Source organism: Lepidochelys kempii, chromosome 7 (assembly GCF_965140265.1).
Source record: "Lepidochelys kempii isolate rLepKem1 chromosome 7, rLepKem1.hap2, whole genome shotgun sequence".
NCBI lineage: Eukaryota > Metazoa > Chordata > Testudines > Cheloniidae > Lepidochelys > Lepidochelys kempii.
The window spans coordinates 117,367,992-117,393,492 of record NC_133262.1 but is presented as its reverse complement, the minus strand read 5'-3'; the positions used below and the strand labels follow the sequence as shown (position 1 = coordinate 117,393,492).

Below are 25,501 nucleotides of genomic sequence, written 5' to 3'. Positions count from 1 at the left end.
CCCATCCCTGCCAAGTGTCTGCCATGACTAGTCCGTTTGAAATATTCCCTTCTGGCTCCCCGGGAGGGAAGCCCTTGCAGTGGATGCTGCCATTGTGCTTACCCCTATAAGGGCAGGGCCATGGGCCATGTCTCAGCAGACTTGTAGCGCACCTATGGGGAAGGAGGATTGTTTTCTAGTGCCTATGTGCTCTTCTGTGTGCGCGCACAGAGCTGAGGCAGGTGAAGGTGAATAACAGGAGTATTTCCCATCCTGGCTGCCAACTCTCTGGGTATAGGGCGGAATGGGGTGTGCCCTTGTGTTTGGCCCTCAGTCCCCCAGGTGTTTGTGTGGGACAAACTAGTTTCACTGGCCTTCCCTGAGGGGCTTTTCAAGCTGTGGGCAGAACGCCGTCTGTCAAACTGTATCCCCCACCCCTCAGGGTATTAGCAAATACCCCCATCCCCTGAAACCTGGAGATTTGTGCCCCTAAATCTCTCTCCCACACTGTGGTTTGGGTCAGGGAGGAATGGCAGAGCAGTTCTCGTGGCAGGACTTGGACACCTATTGTACAGCAGGATGACTGACGCTATGAAGCAAACACATAAATATATGCTTCCCACCAGAGCTTTATATAATCAGAGACAGTGATGTCATTGGTAACTGCAAAGAGCAGGCTCTGAAATTACAGCCCTCAGCAGACAGGCGAACGCTCTCTTTGCGTCTGGAGGGGGCCGCTTAGAATGCGGGCTGACTCCTCAGCAAAGCAGGGGGTGGGGACTTACCCTGAGGGTTTGGAGCTTGGAGAAGGAGGGGTGAAATACCAATCCAAATCCAATCAGCTTTGAGGGTGAAACTCTCCCTGCCTTTGTGAAAGCCACTTAACGAGGGGGGAAAGGAATGGGAATACGTGCGTATGCACACCACTACCCATTGCAGCCCCTCTGTCGCTAATACTCCCCCCAGTAGGCTCCAGTAACATATATGCAGGGCTTTGGAGCTTTACTGGATTTGTTCCTTGGCCCCTCTTCCTCCTATCCAGAAATCTCTGCACTGGACAGTTCGGGGCTATTGTAGATCTCCCCACTGGCAGTGGGAGGAGAGAATCCTTTCTGTGCCAGTCCCTCTGCAGCCAGGGTGAATTTCACTCTTAATGAGTCTGAGAAAGGCACTATCCTCTGACTCTGGCATTCCCACTCCAGCAGCACATCCCGGCCCAGGGCTGCAGCCTGTCAGGCCAGGCTTTTGATACTTGAGCCCCAGCTATTCCATTATTAGCTTTCTTTACACGTAACAGTTGCACAAGAGGACCACAACGGGCCAGCTTCGGCCCTGATGTAGTCGGGTGCAGCTCCTCTGAATACAGCAACGGTAGAGTTGGTTGAATTTAGTGGAGTTGGCAGGGCTGAATTTGACCCAACATATTGAAAGGGAAAAGGTAAGGCAAACAGCCCCCCTCTGTGGGCTGTAGCTCTAACGAGGCCAGTGTTTCCAGCCTGCAAAGTAAGCTGCAATGTTGCCCTGTGCTTTTTCTGGGCCAAGCAAAGAAGCATTTGAGGCTCCAAGTTCCACAGCCCTCCATCCTCCCAGCACTCAGCTCCTCCTTCCCAGGAGTCATGGTTTGTCCAGCCAGACAAATCCAAACCATCCGCTGGCTGTCCCTGTGTGAGACAAACAATTGCACCCTGTGGGCCTCCCCGTGTCCCCCAGAATAGACCGGAATGAAGGGGAAACAGCCAGCTGGTTAAGGAAGAGTAGAAAGCCCCCGTCTTCACATACTCATGCATTCATCCTGGCACAGGGTCAGGGCTTTGGCATGTCTATTATCACTTTTTATGCTCAGGGAGTAGAAACCTTTGTGGTAGCCCTGTTTTCTGAAGCATCTTTCCTTCCTAGGGATGGGAGTGACTATGAAGATTCTGCCCATCCTGCCCCCACTTCTCCACTTTTACTTGTCACTCCTGCAACAAGTGCACATGTGCTCAGATCTACTTTGAAACTGGCAGTCCCTGAAAGCTGATTTATCTCCGTCTTCTAATGCCCTAAGGATTCGAGGGGGCTGGAATGGGGGCCCCTTTCCCTCTGATTGTAAATTAATTCTCCCTTTATAAAACTGTCGTGCTTCTAGACCTTTTTTTTTTTCCAGTTATTAGCATGATCCAGTGGTCTAGATGTAAAGTCGTGTGGCTTTCTTGTGTGAAGTTTGGACAGTACTGGTATTTTCACTAAGTGCCAGGGAGCCTGAAGCTATGTTAAAGCCACCTTACAGTAAAGCACCAGGTAGATTAAGGGGAAGGAGACGCATAACTTTGTCTAGACTATGGGATTATAACTGCCAAGGTAAAACGCCAGGACTTTTTGTTAAGGGACTGTAGATTGGCCATTGACACCTGTAAACTCTGTTTGCCAAGGAATTTTAGCTCAGCTGGTCAGTTTCCTGCTTTGATAAAAGTTGGGCTTTGATAGAAGTTGATTTCTGTGTGACATTTAGCCTCCCATCAATGAATCAGAGCTGCTTTCACACTTTGTGGCTTAATTAACATCAGTGATCAGCTTGACTTCAGCCCATAGAAGCCAAAAATACTTAAGAGGTTATGCACCTGCCAACATTTGAAAGCTGAAATGCAAGATATTTGGGGAGAAAAAACAGACACGTCCTTTAAACCCCATTAAAATGTGCTGGGCTAGAAGAGGTGGGCTGGAGTGGAAATACTTGGTTGAAAAAAGGGGCCCTCTCCCTCCAGAAGTGGGAACAATTGGTCTGTTGAGACTAAGGGCTTGTCTACATGGGGCAGCTGCACAGTGTAACTTAAATCAGTTTTAAATTGATTGAGGTCTTGTTCACATACACAAACTCTAGTGCTTTAACTGTGCTAGTGTACAATGCAACCGACTCGTGTGATGCAGCAATATCTGTATTTTGGTGCTTTACACCAAGATTACTGTTCCCATAGGAAAGAGGGGAATAAACTATGCTGGTATTAGCACCTCTTACCAGTATACATGCATCTATACTAGGAGTTATACTGGTTTAACTTTCAGTTCTACTGGTACAAAACCTGTGTGTCAACCAGGCCTGAGTTAAATATAAATATAGGAGTTCAGTTAAACCTGTTCCTAACTGACTCAAGTTAAACCAGAAGAAGCCAATTTTAAAAAGACCTATGAACCTTTTGCACCAGTTTGACTCGGTTGCTTTACATTGGCACCCTCTTCATTATCCAAGTGTAACTTTTTTCATGTGGACAGGTCCTCAGACTGCTTTCTCCCACATAAGACTTTGTAAAGGTCTCCAAACAGCAGCTGCTTTCATTTGTGTTCCACCGTTCTTGGGCAGAAAGAAATGAAAAAGTTGACATCTCAATGTCCATGGCTTTGAGATTTTTTTACATTGCTTAATTTTGTGTAATTCTTTTTTCCCCCTACTAACAGCCATGGTATATCATGCCAAGGCCTGTTTGAGAGCTCCTGAAATTCACTGGTTATTAAGAAGCCAAACATTAATATCCTGTTCCCAGCCATTAGAAGTCTCTGGTACTGAGGCAGTTGCCTGGTACATGTTCTAAGTTTGTGTGTCTACGCTCATCACTAGTTCCTAGAACGGTTCTACAGTGTTTTCCTAGGTTCACCCTAGCAATTTAAAAAAAAAAAAAGAAAGTGGGGTTTAGAACACAAACCTCCCCAGGCATGGTAAGGAACGATGCATACCACAAAGTTTGTGTGGCAACCTGGACAGGTCCAGCTGTGCGTGCTAAGCTGTGGTGGGTAAACCATCTAGAACAGGGGTGGGCAAACTTTTTGGCCTGAGGGCTACATCGGGGTTCCAAAACTGTAGGGAGGGTTGTGCCTCTCCAAACCCTAACCCTATCCGCCCCCTCCCACTTCCTGCACCCTGACTGCCCCCCTCAGAACCTCTGACCCATCCAACCCCCCCTACTCCTTGTCCCCTGACTGTCCCCTCCTGGGACCCCCTGCCCCTGACCGCCCCCCCGGGGCTCCAACCCCTATCCACACCCCTGCCCCTTGACAGGACCCCCGGAACCCCACCCCCTATCCAACCCCCCCAAAGCCCCTTTCAGAATGTAGCCCTGCAAACATGGGCAGAGGACTCAGGAGGAGCAGGGGCAGCCGTGCAGCCAGAGAGAAGCGGCGGTTTCCCCTTCAAAGCTCCACTTCTCTCTGGCCGGCAGCAAGGCCGCCTGGTGCTCCTCCTGAGTCCTCCGCCCGCGTTTGCCACACTTCCACCACCCACACCGCCCACCTGCTCCCCTGAGGTTGTAGGTGAGCCTCCCTTCCTGCTCTCCCCTGCCCCTGCAGTGCAGCCCCTTCCCGCGCTGGCGGTGCAGCGTGCTGAGGCTGTGGGGGAAGGGCCAGGGACTAGCCTCCCCGGCCGGGAGATCAAGGGCCGGGCCAGACGGTCCCACGGGCTATAGTTTTCCCACCTCTGATCGAGAATCATCCTTGTTCTGGGACAGTGACCTCAGGTTTCTGTTAGGAATGGAACCAGAGGTGGTAGCAATTGGTGTTACCTCAGTTTTGATAACTCCACATATAATCCCAACCAAGATTGGGGCCCATTTTTGCTAGGCTCTGTACAGAGACATGGGGGAGAGAGGCTGGATATAAACTACCAAGGTTTTCCTGCATAGCTATGTCAGCATGCCCTCCCCCTATACTCCACGTAGCTGCAGTGTATGCCAACAAAGGAGCCATTTTGTTGGTATAGCTTATGTTGTTTGCGGAGGTGGTTTACCTATAATGGCAAAATAACTCCTTTTGCTGGTATAATCTGTATCCCCATGAAGAGCCTTTGTTGGTATAGGTGTACTGAGAAAGGTCTTTGATGTGTAGACTAGCCCATAGTCCCTGCCCAGAAGAGTTTACAATCCAAATAGATAAAGATGAGTAAAAGATGGGAGAAAGGAAGTAGTATTATCCCCGTGGGAAAGCACAGAGAGACCTGTCTTCACTGCCTTGTGGGCTTGAGGTCTAACTTCAGTGTTGCCCCTAACCTGATTCCCATCCACACACGCACATCTCTCACTGGTGCTTTCACCTCAACTTGCCTCGCCCGTTGTGGGGGATGGATTGAAGCTCAGATGCTGCTTATGTTGGAGCTAGTACTGCAGTGGGGACATGGCTACTCTGTATTGCTAATGCAAACCCTCCCTGCTGCTAATCCAATCACCCTGCAGCTCCAGGGCCATTTTGTGGTGGGTTCGTTCTCAGTCGAACTAGGCTCACTCGAGAGGAGTTAATTCAAGTGTAGATAACTCAACCTAACGCTACAGTGGAGACAAGGAGAAATCAACTCTGTCTCCCCTGAGTCCCAGTCCAGTGCCTTAGTTACAAAGCCACCCTTCCTTTCTGGTGCAGTGGTGAAATGCTATGAGGGAGGCCGTTCTGAGCTTTTCCAGCTGTAACAGGAAATGGCAGTGATTGACGACTCCTGAGAGGCTGGTGTCTTGCAAAATGTCCAGCCCAGTTTTGTGGACTCAAACAACGAGCTAGTTTGCAGGAGCTTCAGGTCAGAATTCAGACTTCCGGATGCCAAACTAAACAGAAGTCTATTTCCCAACCTGTTCGTGTCAGGATCCTGGAGAAAGGTAGGCAGGACTAGTGGTGGGAGTGTAGAAGTCCGCAGTCAGGGTCAGGCTTGTAGTCAAGAGTAAAGCTGAGGGTGAGAGCCAGAGACAAGGTCAGGAATCAGGCTGAGGGTCAGTACCTGGTATCAGGGTCAGTGTTGGCATTCCAGGGGTCAGTCGGGAGTCCAGATCCAATTTGGAGCCAAGGTCAATACCGGGAGCTCAGAGGCAGAGATATGGGGCTGTCATGGTCACTATCTGGGGATCCACATTGTTGCCTGAACACTTCCTGGTACACCCCATAGACTTATATAGGTGTCAAGGAGCCAATCGGGGTGTCAAGGTTCCTCCCCCACTCTGAACTCTAGGGTACAGATGTGGGGACCTGCATGAAAAACCTCCTAAGCTTATCTTTACCAGCTTAGGTCAAAACTTCCCCAGGGTACAAAATATTACACCCGTTATCCTTGGACTGGCTGCTACCACCACCAAACTGATACTGGTTACTGGGGAAGAGCTGTTTGGACGCGTCCTTCCCCCCCCAAATACTTCCCAAAACCTTGCACCCCACTTCCTGGACAAGGTTTGGTAAAAAGCCTCACCAATTTGCCTAGGTGACTACAGACCCAGACCCTTGGATCTTAAGAACAATGAACAATCCTCCCAACACTTGCACCCCCCCTTTCCTGGGAAATGTTGGATAAAAAGCCTCACCAATTTGCATAGGTGACCACAGACCCAGACCCTTGGATCTGAGAACAATGAAAAAGCATTCAGTGTTTTACAAGAAGACTTTTAATAAAAAATAGAAGTAAATAGAAATAAAGAAATCCCCCCTGTAAAGTCAGGATGGTAGATATCTTACAGGGTAATTAGATTCAAAAACATAGAGAACCCCTCTAGGCAAAACTTTAAGTTACAAAAAAGATACACAGACAGAAATAGTTATTCTATTCAGCACAATTCTTTTCTCAGCCATTTAAAGAAATCATAATCTAACACATACCTAGCTAGATTACTTACTAAAAGTTCTAAGGCTCCATTCCTGGTCTATCCCTGGCAGAAACCAGCATACAGACAGACACAGACCCTTTGTTTCTCTCCCTCCTCCCAGCTTTTGAAAGTATCTTGTCTCCTCATTGGTCATTTTGGTCAGGTGCCAGCGAGGTTACCTTTAGCTTCTTAACCCTTTACAGGTGAGAGGAGCTTTCCCCTGGCCAGGAGGGATTTCAAAGGGGTTTACCCTTCCCTTTATATTTATGACACGGGGATTGCTAAGACAACTGTCAGTCAGATCGCTCGAGGTGGAACTTCCTGTGGTGGTACAACCTCTGTGGGTTGTGGGTCGCTGGAAACAGTCAAGTCAGGTTACAGACTTGTGCCAGCGTGAGCTGCCTGCAGGCCCAGGTTCAAGTCCCGCTGATCCTTACATTGCAGATTTGCTCAGCGTTGGGTCGAAACGTCCTTGTAATGTGATTAGCAGAGCACCTGTTGCTGACCATGCCCAGAGCTGTTTACCTACACGAAATGGCTGTCAACTGAAATTGGTTTTCCCAAGTAGTGAAAGCTCTTAGTCAGCAATAAGGATTAAATGCTAGCGGGTTTCATTGTAGAAAAAGCTGAGTGGGAGGGTGCCATTGACATGGTTTGGGTTTTTTTTATGTTTGACACTTTAAAAACCAAATCACTTAATAAATATTTCATTAAAAACACAAATTTCTCAGCCAAAGCCCAAATTTCAGCCCTGAGGCAGCTACTGCAGCTGAATTATAGCCCTTTTGTAAGAGGTTTTTATAATGGAAACACTGACAAACCCTGAACTGTAGTGGGTGCTGCTCTTGTACTGACAGTTCATCAGCTAAACCCCTGACCCCTTTACCCTTAATCATCCTTGCTTGTCAGTGACATAATTGCATGATTACAGACTCCTCTCCCCATCCCTTTCAAACCGCAAACAATAGTGAATTTCAAATACAAAATGTAAATGAACCGTCCAAACTAATTTGTTTTTCTGCATTCAGATGGACTGAGTTTAGATTCCGTCCCTTTGTGTCTGAACGGGCCTGGTAAAGGCTTTCAAGAACCTTTTGCGCTGGGATACCTTGAGTATAGGCTGATCGTCTGATGTCATTGTGCTATTGATTGGGATTACAAATTCAGACATAAATCATTAATGTAGAGTCTGGAAAAAAACTTTACTGTGTTCCATAAATCTAATGTTAATTACTGAATACATAATACAGAATGGGCGAAAACAGAACTGGTTTTACTGTGGTGTCTGAGTGGGGTTATATTTCTAGATTGCTCTCTGAGCAGTTTCCCATATTTAAAAAAACAAACCAAACTACAGTGTTCTGTAATAATGGTCCAAAACAAAATAGTCCAGTAGTACTGTGGTGTTTGGGGTTGTTATTGTAGAATATAGTACAAGGAGTGGAAGCACAAATAGGCCATGGTTCTCTGCTCCCAGAGAACCTGTGTTAACACCTCGAGTTCAAACACCGGGCTAGGAAATATGCAGCCCTGCGTTCCTTGCAGTCAGAATGCCCAAAGAGTGCAAATCTGATCCTTTAATGAGTGTGAGGTGTAATTCAGATACTTTGCGGTAAGGAGTTTGCTGCAGTCAGTTAGGCTTCCTTTTTGCCTCATATGGCTGGAAAAAGAGGAAGATGGGCAGTGAATGTTACATAGCACAATATATAATGTTAGGTTTTTCCCTTAACCAGTAATGTGCTAGTGTGTAAACGCCACTGGACACTTGAAAGTGCCTTGATATAAAACTCTACATAGTGTAGTAGGCTGCAAATAGCTGGCAGCTTGAAGTTATGTGAAACCAAACACACAACCATTGCCTCAGTGCATTTTTCCTCCCCAGCGTTCATCCAGCCGAGACAGGTTATCAGGTGTGAGTGCCAGGAAATAAACTGTCTGTCAGAGGTTAGCAATAGAGCTAATGTTGTTGAGTGACTAGTGTTTACAGTGTAAACATTTAATGGCAGGGCATAAAGTATCTGAAGGAAACAGGGTGATGTGTGGAAAATTGAGCCTGCTTGGGGGGGAAATGAGTTTGATTTTTGTCCTTTATAAGGCTGAAACTCCTAATCAGTGTCTCTCTCCTCCTCCAGACGTGCTCATCTACGCCTGTGCTTAGAACGTTTAAAGGTTCTGATACCACTAGGGCCAGACTGCACCCGGCACACAACGCTTGGGCTGCTTAACAAAGCCAAAGCACACATTAAGGTAAGCACTGCTTTTCCCAGGCTTCCCAGATGCTGTTTCTAACTGCACCAGTCACTCACCCACTGTCCAGAGTTAAATCTGCTCTCCCGGAGACTAACACCTCTCAAATGCATTGCTCCTTCTGTTAAATCCTCCATCATTATTACAACATGTGTTATTCGGAGGGTCCATAATAAACTCTGTTAACTCTGGAAATTATTGATTTGGGGAGTGGGAATCCTGTTCTGTATTATGATGGGGGAAGACAGTAGCAGATCTTGCTCTTTTTTTAAAGTAGAAACACATCTAATGTGATTGAGGGGCTGCAATTTGATGGAAAATGTAACTTCTGTCACTCCAGTGCATTCCTCCTGCTGGCAAATCAGTATAGGCCTCTACAGTGAAACAGGGTTGACGTCTTATTGTTTCCATCGTCTTTCATCTGTGGTTCTGCCAACTTCCCAAAGCCCTTCATAGATTGCTTCTGGCAAAGTAAAGTATAAAAAGAAAATCCAGTCTTGTAGGGATCAGGAATATACCTAAATCCTTTGTTGCAGCTCTGGGTTGGTAAGGGAGGGAGCCCTGCTTAAAGGAAAGTGTTAGCCTGAAATGACTCCCATCTTATGCAACGGGTTGGCCATCCGGAAACACAGAACATTGGTCTGTAGATTTCCCAGCTGTGATCAGAGGAGTCTGTAGCAGGTTACATAAATAGTTATTTAAATGGAAAACTGCTTCTGAGAAATACCTACTAAACCAAGCAACAAGAAAGCCAGACATCCCAGGATAAATTTTTGTGTAAACCTGTGTTACGAGTGATCATAACAAATGCAGAATCTGTTTGATTAAGGGAATTGGGGCCCCCTGGTGGATTAACTCAGTGATGCATCTTATTGGTTAATTACACGTTTATAAAACACAATAATTAAAAAAAAAACACACAATCCCGTATAGATATTCATTCATCCCCAAAAATCCTCCTTATACAAATATGAAAAGGTGTAGCAAAGGTGTAAACCAAAAAAGACACAAGTAGACTTCATTTCTACTAGTGACTGAAGGGCAGTCTGGTCCGATACTTGTCTGAGCATAAATCCTTTCAGAACATGGGAAAATCTGAAGCAAAGTATATGGCTGTGCTGTAGAAAACAAGAATTAAAGTCATAATCAAGTCGTATTCTATCATGTCAGAAACTTGAGGAGGCCGAGAGGAGAAGCCAACACCAGCTTGAAAACCTGGAACGAGAACAAAGATTCTTAAAGAGAAGGCTGGAACAACTGCAAGGTCCTCAGGAGATAGAGCGAATACGAATGGACAGCATTGGCTCAACCATTTCCTCTGATCGCTCGGATTCAGAGCGAGGTAGGTGTTCTACATGCGTCCAGCTTAATTAAAATACTTTTTGAAAAGATCTGCTCTAGCTCAAACAGGAATTAATTAGGGAAGTCTTATGGCCTGTGTTGTGCAGGAGGTCAGATGAGATGCCCACAGTGGGCCCTTCTAACCTTAGAATCTGTGAATCTACAAAAAAGGATGGATCAGGATGAAGACTGACCTCCCTTGAAAATTTGAGAGGGTGGCGAATGATTCCTTCCTTCTATTCGCAAAAAGAAAAGGAGTACTTGTGGCACCTTAGAGACTAACCAACTTATTTGAGCATAAGCTTTCGCAAAACCTTATGCTCAGATAAATTGGTTAGTCTCTAAGGTGCCACAAGTACTCCTTTTCTTTTTGCGAATACAGACTAACACGGCTGCTACTCTGAAACCTTCCTTCCTGTTGTGCTCTTTGTGTTACTTTTCTCTTTGCTTTGCCATTGAATGAGTCTCTGTATTTGTCAAGCAAAGGATGTGGGCTTTGTCATGTCTTTCTGCCTCAGTTGTTGGTCAGTCTTGCTTAAGTTGAGGAAAGGGGTTGTGATTGTGGATCCAGGTGATTCTTGTGGCATTTGAACTTGACTGCTGTATTTGAACAGTTGTCTAAAGTCAGAATGCAAAAGCTTTGTTTTAAAAATAATGATCCATGATCCCAACTCAGTAACCAAACACATGCTTAAAAGTATAAATATGGGTTGTGCTCCTCCTCTTTATAATGTAAAAAGAAGGCCCAGAACAGGGATGGGCAAACTTTTTGGCCTAAGGGCCACATTGGGTTTTGGAAATTGTATGGAGGGAAGGTTAGGGGAGGCTGTGCCAAGCTGTTCCCCCCCCCCCCGGGACTCCTGCCCCATCCACTGCTCCTTGTCCCCTAACCGCCCCCAGAACCCCTGCCCCACACAGCCCCATCCAACCCCCCCTCCTTCCTAACTATCCCCCGGGACCCCCATCCCCATTCACACACACCCCCATCCTCCACCCTCTGACCACCCTGACCCCATCCACACCCATGCTCCCTGACCACGACCCTGAACTCCCCTGCCCTCTATCTACCCCCCCGCTCCCTGCCCCCTTACCACGCAGCACAGAGCACCGGTGGCTGGTGGCGCTAAAGTCGCGCCGCCCAGAGCGTTGCACCGGTGTAGTGTAATAAATTGTTCTTGGTAACTGCTACCAGTAGCACGTTCCTTCGCGGAGCAGTTTAAAACACTACACTGGCGGCATGCCATGCCGTGGCTGCGGGGGAGGGGCCGGGGGCTAGTCTCCCAGGCCAGGAGCTCAGGGGCCGAGCAGGAGGGTCCTGCAGGCCATAGTTTGTCCACCTCTGGCCTAAAAGGAAGTTTCAAAAATCAGGGTTCCATTTTCTGCTTGTTCCTGCTATTTCTAAGTTAAAGTCTTGTCTTTCCCATTTTACTGGACAATTCTTCTGGAGGATTTGCATATGAAGCAAGTGCTTTCTCCTCCCTCCACTGAAGAGTGCGGGGAAATGTTGAATCTTTCACAGAGATTTTTTTTTCTCCCAACTGTGTGTCAAGTGTTAGAGTTAAATCTGTTTTCAACAAAACCATTAAGTTTTACTCAGCCACTTGGTTGGTATCTGTGATGATATAATCCTCCTAGTGCTCTAACTAGCCATAAAAGTCTCTCTCAGCGAAACAAAGGGCAGAGAAGATTTGGAGGTGTGATGTTAAGATCAAGCAGAATTATTTAAAAAAAAAAATTCTGGTCTCCTTTATATATCATAAATAAAGCTAAGATTTTTGTCACGGTTATTTTTAGTAAGTCGTGGACAGGTCACAGGCAACAAACAAAAATTCACGGAGCCGGTGATCTGTCCGTGACTTTTACTAAAAATAACCGTACAAGCCGTGTGTCAGAGATGCACAGCCCTGGCTGCAGCCACTGCCACGGGGCAGGAGCGCACTGTCCTGGCTGTGGCCCCCATTGCAGGCTACGTGGGGAGTACAGCCACGGCTCCGGCTCCGGCCCTGGCTTCAGCTGCAGGCAGCTGAAGCTGAAGAAATCACCGAGGTCCGGTAAAGTCACAGAATCTGTGACCTCCATGACTAAATTGTAGCCTTAATCATAAAGAACCAACAAATTGCACAGAGATTGTCCGTCTATTTATTGGTGATCTGTGTGCTTCGCTGTTTTACCGATATTTTTCATTTATTTTTTAGTGTCTTCGTTTTTAAGGTCTTCTGGGTAAAATTTTCAAAAGCATTTCAGTGACTTGGGAGCCTCAGTCTTATTGCCTTTGATAGCCCAAAGTCACCGAAGTGCTGTTCAACATGGTACCCGGTGTCCGTATAGAAACACACTACAGTGCCCTATATATCTCTGTCTCCGCTATCACAACCGTAAAGTGTCCCCCGGCACTGCTGTTTGTCACTGTAGTCTCCGGAAGACCCAGATCTCTGTTACACTAGACACTGTGCAAACTCTGAAAGTGACAGCCCCTGACCTGGAAGAGCTTATTATCATCTTGGTATCTGAGTTGCAGAGGATATTGCAAGCAGCCCACTCTCATGGTGATAAATTCAATCCAAGCTGGAGGGAATGCCCAGGCCCACAGAACCAGGGTGCAATGATGGCAAAGTAGCTAGACGCCACATGGGGGGTCTGAACGCTGTGGTGCTGCTTAACACAGATTCTTCCACAGCCTGCAGAGCAGAGCCGTTGACTAATGATGAATCCAAACTCTGCTGAGTTCTTCATCTTAAGAACATAAGAATGGCCATACTGGATCAGCAATGGTCTATCTCACCCAGTATCCTGTCTTCAGACAGTACCCAGTACCAGATTCTTCAGAGGGACTGAACAGAACAGGGCAATTTATTGAGTGATTCATCCCCTGTCATCCAGTTCCAGCTTCTGGCTGTCAGAGGTTTAGGGACACCCAGAGCATGGGGTTACGTCCCTGGACATCTTTGCTAATAGCCATTCATGGACTTATCCACCATGAACGCGTCTAATTCTCTTTTTGAACCCAGTTCCTAGTTTGGGAGTTTGGGGTTGGCTGACAGCAAAAAAGTTTAGTAATGCCTTTGAAACACATTGAGACAGCATCCTCCTTGCTGAAACAGGCACTCTGCTCCTCCCCCCTTTCAGAAATCATTGCAAATTGTACCATGTGAGGCTTATTTTATACCTGGAGTGTTGATCATTTGTCAATTGTAGAGTTCAAGGCGTAGCTGCCTGCGATAACACTAACCTGCGTGTGTGTCGTTTTCTTTGCAGAAGAGATTGAAGTGGATGTTGAAAGCACAGAGTTCTCCCATGGAGAAGTGGACGATATCAGCACAACCAGCATCAGTGACATTGATGATCACAGCAGCTTGCAGAGTATTGGGAGTGACGAGGGTTATTCCAGCGCCAGCGTCAAACTCTCGTTCGCTTCCTAGAACAAAGTGAGACAACAATGCAAGGCGGATTATTCCACTGGAGTAATCTGAGTTCAGACTGGGTTCTAGATGCAGTATCCTCTTTTAGAAATGACACGTCAACAATGACAGACCTATATATATGTACCCCCTTGGGCAATAGGAGGCCTCCGTAGGAACCCATGTATGTCCATTGGGTCATGTTGCAAAATCTTGGTTTCCCCTAGTGTAGTGAGACTGAACCCTGGTCCTTCTGAAGTCAGTGACGAAACTCCAGTTGGCTTCAGTGAGACCTGGATTTGGCCCTTGCATGATAAATTACTTTGCTTTGACTTTGTTTATTTGAAAGAGGATACTGGAGATTCAGCCCTCTCTCTCTCTCGCTCTCTCTCTCAATTTGTCATGCAATCTGAGAAACGTCCAGTTTTTCTCATACTGCATTCAGATAGAACAACTTGGTTTAGACCCTTCTGGAACTTTCCTGGTCTGGAAATGACTCTGTCCTAATATTTGATCACCATCAGGCATTATAGTAACCTAGCAGGAAGTCACAGCAGCTTGGCCATGAAGACGTGTCCCACAACCTATGAATAATAACAGGTGTTCAGTTCATGCCCAGAGAGAGAGGCAACAGTGAAGATTGTTCAGGAGAAATCATCATTCAGCTCAACGTTCTGTTGGACATCATTTAAAGCAAGTACCTCTACCACATTGCTAGCACTAGGGTACTAAACCGTAATCTACCAGCACGTGGCGGGCTGCGTTGTGGAATGAGGCTGTGAGTCCACACACACACACGCACGCACACACAGAGTTGAGGACAGAAAGAAACCAGCGTGTGGAAAGTCATGCCCAGATACTGAGCCACTATAACCTTTTTATTTAAAGATCTTTTGATAAACGTTTGTAAATGTGTTGGGAGTAAAAACACTCCAAATGTGACACGTCTTTTTAGAGCTTGTCCATATGAAATCTTCAATGTCTTTTATAATGGATTAATGCTACTGAAAAGGTAACTGTTTTGATGCAGCACTTGACCTGATGAAACACAAAAATGCTCTTTGCCGTGCACAACACAAACAAGGTCTGTGCTAGCTTGGAAAGGTCAGGGGTGCTGGGTTTTTTTGGTTTCCTTTTTTGAGAGTCATTCCCTTTGCAAACTTTGAAGGCACCTGATCCCCTATAGTAGTCACAGTTCAATAGTTAAGCTCAGCACTTGTCTCATCTTAATGTAACATTTGGCCTGCGCACATCCCCGTGCGTATCCGCTATCTCACCTATGCAGGTGCTGTTGCTATTGAGAGCTATTGTATTGAATATTTTATAATTTTCTTGGAGGTGAGATTTCTAATGTGCACTTTGAGGGCTTTGCTTTCTTGTGTTTTTTTTTTTTTTAAATGGTGAGAATTATTTTTTTGTTTTCCAAGTTAAAAACCTTCTTACAGAGACCTCACCAATGGCATTGTTTGAAATTTTGTGTACCTTGAAGTAATTTAACTACCCCTCATTACTAAGGAAAAAAATAAAAGGAAAAAATGCTTTATAAAATTTGTAACTTATTGCTGATTTGAATGGGTTGTTAATTTCAGTCCTGTTGATTTTATTGTTTTTAGGTAGGATTGGGCCAAAAACAAAAAAAATGAAGACAACCTTATTTAGCAGTGCAGTGGAATTGTGTTTATATGTTAGAATATGGTCCCATATTAAAGTAGCACTTTAACACCATTAAACGTTTATGGATCTGAAATGAATTGTGTTCCTCCGTCTTGGTTGCTCATATGACTTTAGCATACCCATCTTCTTTCTTGTGCCTGCAGGAAAAAAAGTATATTCCCCTTTAATCCCATGATAAGATCCTGAATAAGTCTAATGTAGATTGTGTCTCATTTCTGTAAATTGCATGTGTTTGAACATTCCTATGTTTCCTATGTTACCAAATCCCCCCTGTGATATGACATCATACATATGAGACACAAAATCCCTGTTCATGGAGTGGAGAAATAATCTTTCCATGCTTTGATGCATTATATCCGGGTTTTTAATTCTTTCCTTTCTTTAAGCCTGAGTCAGGTTGCTACTCTTACTGATCTCCTTACACATGTGCATAGGTAATACTCTGATTTAGCGTGTGTGATCATGTCTCCCTCTAGTGGCTATCCTCAGCAGATACACAAACCGGCCAGTTAATGGAGTTTTTCCATTAGCTGAATTGTTTGGGGCTTCTTTGTTTTCTTTTCAGGCTGCATATCATGGAATTGATCCTTGCTAACAATTCTAGAACCTGTATGTAGGCAGCTGTGGATTGTAACATGTGTTTATCAGCTTAAGTCAATGGGGCTACTCACATTAGTAAGAAGAAATCAAGTGAGTAAAGACTGAAGGATCATACGTGAACTGATAATCATTGACTGAGCCCCCACAACTACCAGTTTTTGCCCATGCTAGAATTATCAACAGCTGGAATTTATATCTGACACTGTTCAAATGAGCTCTGATAGTCACCATTTTGTAGCATCTTGTGCTGTTCAGCTTCTCTGGAGATGAATCCCACCAGTCACGATCACTAGCGAACTCCAGCCATCCTGGGCATCCCCACCTTCTGGTTGTTCCTCTTTGGCTGTGTATTTTTTTTGGATCAAAAAGTACACGACGTGGGCAATGGTAAAAAGGTCGCTTGGCAAAAAAATCATATTTGAGAAATATAAAAGTTAGAGAACTTTAAAAAAATGAAAATGGATAAAGGAAGAAAATCAGTGTTGGGCAATCATGGCAGAGCAGGGCGATCCCAGAGTGTGTTTTTTGGAACCAATTTTTCTGTAAGGCTTTCCAGTAAAGCCACCCATTTGTATGCCTTTGGGATCAATTTGATATTGGCTGTCATCTTTAGGAGTGCAGTCAAGGGTCTGGAAATTTCAATTCCAAATACTGCAGCTGGAAGGGAGGGAAATGTAATCCCCTTGGTAGCTTCCATCTACGCTGTCTTAAGTGACCCACCCAATGGATCGGCAAGTATCAGCGTCCTAGTATAGAGAGCTTTTAGAGAACAAACACAATTTTCCTACAAACCTTTATAGTAGTAGTTAATGACAAAAGTTGGCTGTTTGATTGGGTCCCTTCTATGGATTTCATTGTATCAGTTCCTTTCACACCTCTGGACATTAGTGGAAGATTTGCTATGCGAGAGAAATGTTTCCACAGCTGCTTTGTGGTGTTTGTTCAATCCCTTTTTCATTGCTTTAATACTGTATTGTTAACACTAGCTTTTCTTTATAGATTATTCTAAAAACTAAACTAACATTAGTTATTTTGTTTTGTTGTTAATCTAGCCTTTTGCATCGGAATGTCCAAGACAGCAAATTGGCCCAGAGAAGCCACCATAAATGATTGAGCAGATCATCATAGCTAATTGGCCTATACTATGTAAATCAGATTAGATGATGGTCCCTTCTGGTTATAAAACAAAAAATCATCTACTTCTTCCCATTCTTCAGAACTGAGAAATGCCCCCCAAAGCTTCTGATTTTCGTACATTCTCATGTACTATTCTGCTATTACTGAGATAGCAGTAATTACTTCAGCTGGCTTATGTAATGCAGTTCTTCCTCGAAGTCTCCCATTTGTTGTCTTAAGACATTGTTCATCCAAAGCTGAAACCTTTGAGCCTTTAATATACCCATCTGTGGTGGCACACTTGGATGGAACTCCATGACTGGTTACTGTCCCCGGAGAATTCACTTTGTCAGCATAAGTCTGGGATCAAGGCCTTTATTTGAGTGACATCCTCATTTTTTCCCCCTCTGTCTAGTTTTCTGTACAGATCCAACCCTCAGAAGAGCAGGATTGTTCTTTGTACAAGCAGCTCTTTTTCCCGAAAGAAAAAAAAAAAAAGAGAGAGAGATTGGAGGACATTTCAAATATTGTCTGTACAGTTAGAAGCATAGAGGAAGGTGCAGGAATTTGAAGGGACCATACAGTTTCCATAGATTTGTTAACCAATATGGTTAAGCCCAAGTTGAGAAGCTGCAGAAAATCCATTCCGGAATGAATTTCTGCAACATAAACCCCCTTAAGGCATTGTCTGAACTCTGTCCCAAAGGTACTTTCCACCCCAGAACACCACGTTTCGTTATACCCACTCTCCTTGAGAGTTGGGTAATTAAAGCCCTGAGCCTGGAAAACTCCACAGTTTCAGTGCCCAAGACTGTAACTCTGGTACATGCAGCTCCTTCAAAAGACTTTGTGAATGATGATCCCCAAATGGCAAATTATCAAGGCATTTTGGTCAAGTATAATCTTAGTTTCTAGCAAGAGGTCCTTTCCTCTTTGGAGCATCAGGCGAGGGTGACCTTTGATGTTACTGAGGTATTTGAATTACAGTAAAATCAGCAGGAAAGTCTCATCAGATGAGCTCTTGCCCAACAAAAAGGTTGAGAGTGAAGCTACATTTACTTCCTTCAGACTTACTTCAAAACCTTCTGTATTTTCCGTGCCTTAGAGTTCAAGGATGTGTGTCTCTAGGTGAGGATGCATCTCTGATACGTATAGTTCAGTGTTGCCTTTTGAGCTGGTGGAGTATCCATTTGGGATCAGGAATTCTTACGTTGTAGGTTAGTAGCATAGATTGGGAGTTGTGCAATTTGTTCATTCCTGAGAGGTTTGGCACCAAACGGTTTGGTATGTCTGAAGGGGAATCCATACAGTCCTCCCTGCTGCCAAAATGGAGTCAAGTAAAGGTGCAGCTTTGAACAGAAGATATCAGTTATCCTACAGGCTCCCCTTCCTATGATGCCAATCACATAGTCCCTTATTGTCCCTATAAACAACTGCATCATTATCTCATTTCTTCTAAAGCCTTATCTTATTCCCTTAGAAGCAGAGAGTGAAACTCTCATTAACTTTAGTGGGAACAGAATTGAGTCCTTTTTCCAAAGCACTTTATTCCCACTTTAATCCATTTAGCCCCAATATCTGCTTTCTGCTTCCCACCACATGGCAGACACATTTCCTCATGTTTCCTTTTCCTCTGTCTAAACTTACCTATTCTCATCACATAGCACTTTGCGTCATAAACGATCTCTTTGGTCCTCATAAAATTGACGCGCCGTTCTCCCTGATGTTTTTCCAGGCTTGTTTCCTATGTAAGGTTATTTTTTGTTGTGGCAGTTACTTGGGCTTGTAGATTCCGTGAGCCACACAATCTCTAGTGCAAGCTCTAAATCCATCCTCTACTAAATTTTACAGAAATAAGGTGGCTTTCCTTTAATCATCCCACCTGTATTACCCTCCACATATGCTGCTTCCACCAGAAGCTCATCCTGGTGAGTCTTCTCTGCATAAATTAGGTCTCTAAAAGGTCATTGTGCTACAGAAAAACCTATTCAAAAGGCCATTCAGTATTTTCCTCCTTTTGACACCAGTGTATTACAGCATGTCATTTTGTGTCCAAGAATGAGTTGCGGGGGATGACTGGCTTGCAGCATTTGGTATGGTTACTCTTTGGAGGACTGTCACTCGAAGGTCATTTTAAAGCCCATTCCATTCAAGGTATATTATTGACAGAAGGTAGTCTCAAAGTGATAAATCTTGTGAGACCTGTAGATCGGTAAAAATGGGGTTAACTTACATTTTTTTTTTTAACCAAATTTTTTCCTAGACACTCGTATGCAGAAGAATTTAGTTCTGGCCTTCTTGTTTGGCAAGGTCTGCTTCTGCGCTGCAAACTCCAGAACTTTGTTGTCTTGTCTTTTCTTAGGTTGCTTGCTGCACTCTATGCATAGACCTCATTTATGCTGCTCATTCTTTGAACTACCTTAGGACCTGGGCTGCTCCTACTGAAATGAATGGGAGTTTTCAAAATTAAATTAGTGGGAGCAGGATAGGCTTGTATCAGTTGCTGTCAGTTGAGAATATTTTTTCAGGATCATAACTTTTGTTATGTTTGAGTTCCAGTATTTCCCTGGCACCAGGCCAGAGTGAGGGAAACCCCCTCTCCTTGAAACCTGGGAGTAGCTGCAGTCACCAGGGGTGATCTCCTGACCCCATAGAAGTCAATGGCAAGGGGACCAGGATTTCACCCCAAGAGTAGAGATGTACATGAGAAGCTCACCATTAAAAGAAAAGGTAGGTTGCTTCCTTGAAGCTAATACAATAACTTTGATCCAGATTTCTGAGTGCACCTCCTCTTGAAATATGGGCTTTGCCTTATCTGACTAGTGGGACAGAGAAATTGAGGTTCTGATGTAGCATGGAAGGGTGTCTACACAGCAAAGGAAAACCCACAGTGCCAAGTCTCAGAGCCCAATTCACTTTTCTTGGGCTGTGGAGCTAAAAATAGCAGCGTGAATGTTCTGGCTTAGGCTGGAGCCTGGGCTCCGAGCTCCTCCCCACTCACTGGGTTTCAGAGCCCAGGCTCCAGCCTGAGCGGGAATGTCTACACTGCTGGTTTTAGCCCTGCAGCGTGAGCCCACGTTAGTTGACTTGGGCTCTGAGACAGTGCTGTGGGGTTGGGGTTTTTTTGCTTTTTTTTTTTGCAGTGTAGGGACCGTAGACATAGAGCATATTATGTTTGCTCCCGCAGGTGGAGAGTTCTAGAAATGTTAACCTGGGGATGCACAGTGTGCATCTTGTGTGCTGGAAGGCCGATAACTAGGGCCCTACCAAATTTACAGCCATGAAAAACGCGTCCTGGTCCGTGAAATCTGGTCTTTTATGCACCTTTACCCTATATTGTACAGATTTCACAGGGGAGACCAGCAGTTCTCAAATCGGGAGTCCTGACCCAAAAGGGAGTTGTGGGGGTCGGGTCGCAGTATTGCCACCCTTACTTCTGCGCTGCCTTGAGAGCTGGGTGGCTGGAGAGCGGCGGCTGCTGGCTGGGCACCCAGCTCTGAAGGCAGAACTGCGGCCAGCGGCAGCGCAGAAGTAAGAGCGGCACCAGACCAGGCCACCCTTACTTCTGGGCTGCTGCTGGCGACGGCTCTGCCTTCAGAGCTGGGCTCCCGGCCAGCAGCCGCCGCTCTCCAGCTGCCCGGCGGCGCTGCCAGCAGCAGCCCAGAAGTAAGGATAGCAGTGCTGCAACATCCCCCCACTCACCCCCCGATAACCTTGCAGCCCCCCCCCCAGCTCCTTTTTGGGTCAGGACTCCTACAATTACAACGCCGTGAAATTTCAGATTTAAATAGCTGAAATCATGACATTTACAATTTTAATGACTGTGAAATTGACCAAAATGGACTGTAATTTGATAAAGCCCTACTGATAAATCTCCCAGTGCTCCTCTTTTTTTTTATGGCAGAGTAGAGAGAGCCCAACACACACGCACACCATCAAAAAAAACTCTGCGACACTCAAACAATTCTGTTGAGCAACTTCTGCTAAACTCTGACAAATAGGTTGCTATGGAAAAGCTCCAGCGATCCCGGTGATCTTTGTTCTTGTACATTGCCATGTCTTGCATGCTCTGTGAAATGTAGCTGGTAGGATGAATTTCATGTTTATGAGCCTGTATGTTGTCCTTCGCTGACCACATCTTTCTCAGCTGGCTCCTAGAATTCTACATCCTTCTTATGGGTGGATGGAGCCAGGTGACTGCTGATTCCCTACTGCTGTAGGAAATAGGACTGATGGGATGCGAGAGGGGCCAGCAAACATTGAGCGTTCTGGTTTTGAAAACATTGTTCAATTGAATGATCATTTTACAAGAACCGGATCTTCCTGTTTTAGGGGAGGAAGTTCCTGCATCAGAAATGAATCCTTTCCACCTAGCCTACCCTTTAGTGCTTCCAGTTAGGAGTCTCTCTTTATACTTCTCTTTTGCTGTCATTTAAGAGCACACCTCTTGACTTTCTTGGGATCACATGATGATGGTGGAAAAATTCTGTAATCTGCAAGTTTGTTCCACTGCACATGAACACCATATTTGCTAAAAGGAGGCTGCATGATCTAGTGGTTTGAGCACGTCACTGACTCTTTTGGTCTTGGGTGAATCACTTAATCTCTCTGTGCCTCAGTTTCCTGATCTGTAAATATAGATAATATCACCCTGCATCACAGCCATGTGGTGAGGAGTAAGATAATGTTTGTACGGTGCTTCGAACATATAAAGTACTACACAGGGAGGGGGCAGCGCTAAATGTTACTTTGTTAGTCTGTTCAGCTAGTCAAGTGGTTGGTGTCAACATATTTCTAGGTGATTTAGAATCTATACTAAGAAATATCTGGTAGCTATTACGAGTTTGTGAAGTGTACTCAGAAATGCTGGAACAATACCGTGTAAGTGGATCAAAAATTAAGCAAGCACAGTAGAAGAGAGTAAAAACCTATAAGCCCCATTAATTCAAACTCAATGGGCAGTAGTGGTGTGGAGTTTAAAGCATAAGGTTATATGGAACTTCCCTTCTTCAAGCCCTAGTTTATTGACCTAGAGGACACTTTCACATTTCCCAATACATCTGAACAAGCAAAGGACCCAAGAGGGCAACATAGCTATCTTCAGATCTTGTATTCTTCTCTGTTCTGCCTTTGACTCCAATTGCTGTGAAAACAAATGTTACTGAGACAGAAGATCCATTTTTCTAAATCCGCAAGAAAATAGGCCAAATTCATCCCTTCTATAACACACCCTGGAGATTAACATTACAGCAGGGATGAATTTGGCCCAGTCAGATAATTGTGACCTCCAAGAACATTTGCAAACTATCCCATTCAGCGGTAAAGGAGATGAAAGCCAAAGAATGGACAATAGAAGCTGATCTTCATGGTTGTTTTAACGTCACAATCGTTTCAACTTCCACACAGACTTCAAAGTAATAGATCACATAGAGTACTTGCTTTGGGATACTAATATTCTAGCAAGCAACTCATAGCATTCACTGTAGTTGTGTTTAGAAAAGTTTCCATTTAACCCTCTCCTCAAAACAGTAAGTTTCTGAAGTCCTCCCCCACCCCCAATTTTTTGGCTGTGTGGTCGGTTGGCTGTTTTGGGAGTATTTGTTTTTTGGAAGTTTGAGGAAAAAATCCTTTCAGCTCCTCTGGAGTGATGTGAGGGTGCAAAAATATACACTTATTGCCTTGTAAAAAGAAACATTTGAACCACACTTCAACAGGGTTGCTGCAAAAGCACCTCGAGTTTGAACTGAGCATGGGCATAGTCTCCCTGAGGAGTAGCACCTTTGCTGAGTCTGGGAAGAGGAAGCAATTTTTAGACCAAAGTGTTTGAAAAATTATTTCCAAGCATGTTCCATCAACAACTGTTTTCGTAGAGCTTTGCACCTCCTACGATAAACATTGTCTCTGCCTAACTTGACCAAGTGATTGTCATAAGGTAGGTTAAACATTGAGCTTCAGCTACGTGCTAGTGTCCCCTTATACAATGACACACCAGCCATAAGATTTTGCTTTTTAAACAACATCTCCAGGGGGTTAATTTTGTATTGATGTTTTTACACTACAAATACATTGCTTAAGCAGATTGCTTGTTAACAGCATGATGATAGAAGCATATAATTTAGCATATAACACAAACACTTTCTTTGGAAATGTTGAGTTTAAACTAACCCGTTTAGAGATCAAATAAAAGATTTTGATCAGCAGGTATAAGAACATAAAAATGGCCGTAGCGGGTCAGACCAATGGTCTATCTAGCGCAATATCCTGTCTTCCGACAGTGGCCAATGCCAGATGCTTCAGAGGGAGTGAACAGAACAGGGTAATTTATCGAGTGATCCCCTCCTATCGTCCAAAGCAAGTATAAGAACATAAGAATGGCCGTAGTGGGTCAGACCAATGGTCTCTCTAGTGCAATGTCCTGTCTTCCGCCAGTGGCCAATGCCAGATGCTTCAGAGAGAGTGAACAGAACAGGGTAATTTATCAAGTGATCCATCCCCTGTCGTCCAGTCCCAGCTTCTAGCAGTCAAAGGTATGAAAGAGCAATATGAGCACCAAGTTATCTATATTCTAGCATGACTTGTTTGAAGGGAGAGAAACCCTACTGTTCTATACTTACTATTTCAGTGATCAAGACACACGTGAGTTAGATGGTTAGAAATATCTTGTGAAACTAAGTGCTGAATAAAACTGGTTGAGAAATGTCAATGAACAATAAACATTTGCCATCTTTTTCCTTTTTCCAGCCAGCTCTAGTGCAGAAGTTAATTATAAGATGAACAAGGTCCTTCCTTGTATTTACAGACCTCTAAGTCAAGTGACAATCAAACTTCAGCAGTTAGAAAACAAAGGAATGGATATGTATCCGGACCATGAAATTCACAATAGTCAATATGATTCCCCTAGGCCCTCAGTGCTTTGTTCTCAGTAGTTGAAGCATCTGACAAAAATGCTTATCTGTTTGTTTTATTTTTAAAAACTCAGCTGATGTGAGGATAGTATTGTCCTCCACAGAATTTAAATTTGCTGTTCTTTCTGAAAACCAGCGATGCATTTAGAGCTAATGGGAGTTTTTCCATTAACTTGGGAGAGAAATAAAAGTGGGCTCTTACTAATACAACATAAATATTTCATTTTTCTCCCTATGTACAGAGCCATCTCTCTGATTTGTGAGTCAAGTTTGTGCTGTTATAATTTTCCCAATAGGTTACAATCTGCATGTTAGAATCTGTTTTAGACTGTACTAGATTATGGGTTTCCTGTAGCAGTTTGTGCTTTAAGACGGGAAACATACAGTCCCTCATGTGTCAGCATAATGATATCTTACTATTCTGGAGATGCAGTTTGGAAATTAAATGTGTATCCTTTGACGACAAAAATATTTTTCTAAGGTGTATCTAACTTAATGTGACTTTATTTGTGATTGTTGCAGTGTACATGAGGTTTTTTTCTAAGCTCCCGTGAACATTTTATTTTTTGTGCTGTAACTACACAGGTGCTATAGCCACTTGCTACTCTGAGAAAAAGAACACCACACCATTGAGCGGTGCTGACTCACAAAAGCCAGTCTTTGAAACAATACACAAATGCTGACCCCGTCTCTGTTTATAACATGGGGATGGTGCTGCAAAGATGTTGCATTTTTCATGATTTAAAAATAATTTTGTTTGTGGATATCTGTATTAACTTGTTTAAAACATACAAATAAATTTTATGAAATTTTATGGAGACCACGTAGGTTTTATTACCACTCTGCATATGTCAACCCAAGTTTAAAGTCAAGTCAGCTGACATTTCAGAAATACATTAAAAATTAATGGGTAAGACAGGACTTGCCAAAGTGGTGACTGCTCTGTTATTTACTAGCAGTGCTGTCCTGGTCAGCTCTAGGTCTATTCTGCTTATTTCCATTTCCCCCAGTTTCAGCTTGCTACCATTAATGCCACATCCATCATGCTAGTCCAGAAGTGATTTAGAGCATTCTCCTTGCAGAAGGATCCCATGTAGTTTTTAAAAAAAGGACACTTTTCTGTACTGATACTGACAGCTTGATAACACAACCAAGTGCATTAAGAGCACATTGAAGGGAAAAGGTACATTACCTAAATGCAGAACAAGTAATCAAGTAAATACCACTTTCACATAACTCATGTGGACTTCCACTATGTCAATTAGTTTTACTTTTTTTTTCTTTTTAAATAAAAAAAGGTCCCATGAGACAAGCTAGCTTTAATTGGGGCAGGGGTGTTTCCTACAGTAATGGTGGATCAGCCTGCACGCTTTCGTTTTTGGCAGCCCTCTGCCCTTGACATTCTCTTCAGAGAAAATGGCTAGTGACAAAATGCTTTTATGATGAGACTTTGCCTATACCAAAAGGGAGTGAGTTTTGCCAAAAGAGATTTGCCATTTAAATGTCTGATGCATGATTTTTTAAAAAGGCATTTTCATTCACATCAACCACAGCGCTGTTGAGGAGGGTGGCCTATGCACAGACTATCCTTAAGCTCAGGTCCTGCATGTTTTATAGCAGGAGTTCCAGTCTCTGTTCTTCCTTACACAAAGAAGAGCTGCTG

The 25,501-nt window shown here is 44.2% G+C and overlaps 1 protein-coding gene across 2 annotated transcripts in view; it reads left to right on the top strand.

The window, feature by feature from the left end:
• Positions 1–24,652, top strand: part of MXI1 (MAX interactor 1, dimerization protein) — a 90,171-nt gene extending 65,519 nt beyond the window's left edge. For both annotated transcript variants that reach the window (XM_073354398.1, XM_073354399.1), the window contains exons 4-6: positions 8,690–8,804; positions 9,975–10,146; positions 13,401–24,652. In XM_073354398.1, the coding sequence (XP_073210499.1) occupies positions 8,690–8,804; positions 9,975–10,146; positions 13,401–13,564 (451 nt within the window). In that variant the 3' untranslated portion in view covers positions 13,565–24,652. The remainder of the gene's footprint in view (positions 1–8,689; positions 8,805–9,974; positions 10,147–13,400) is intronic.
• The last annotated feature ends 849 nt before the right edge of the window (positions 24,653–25,501 follow it).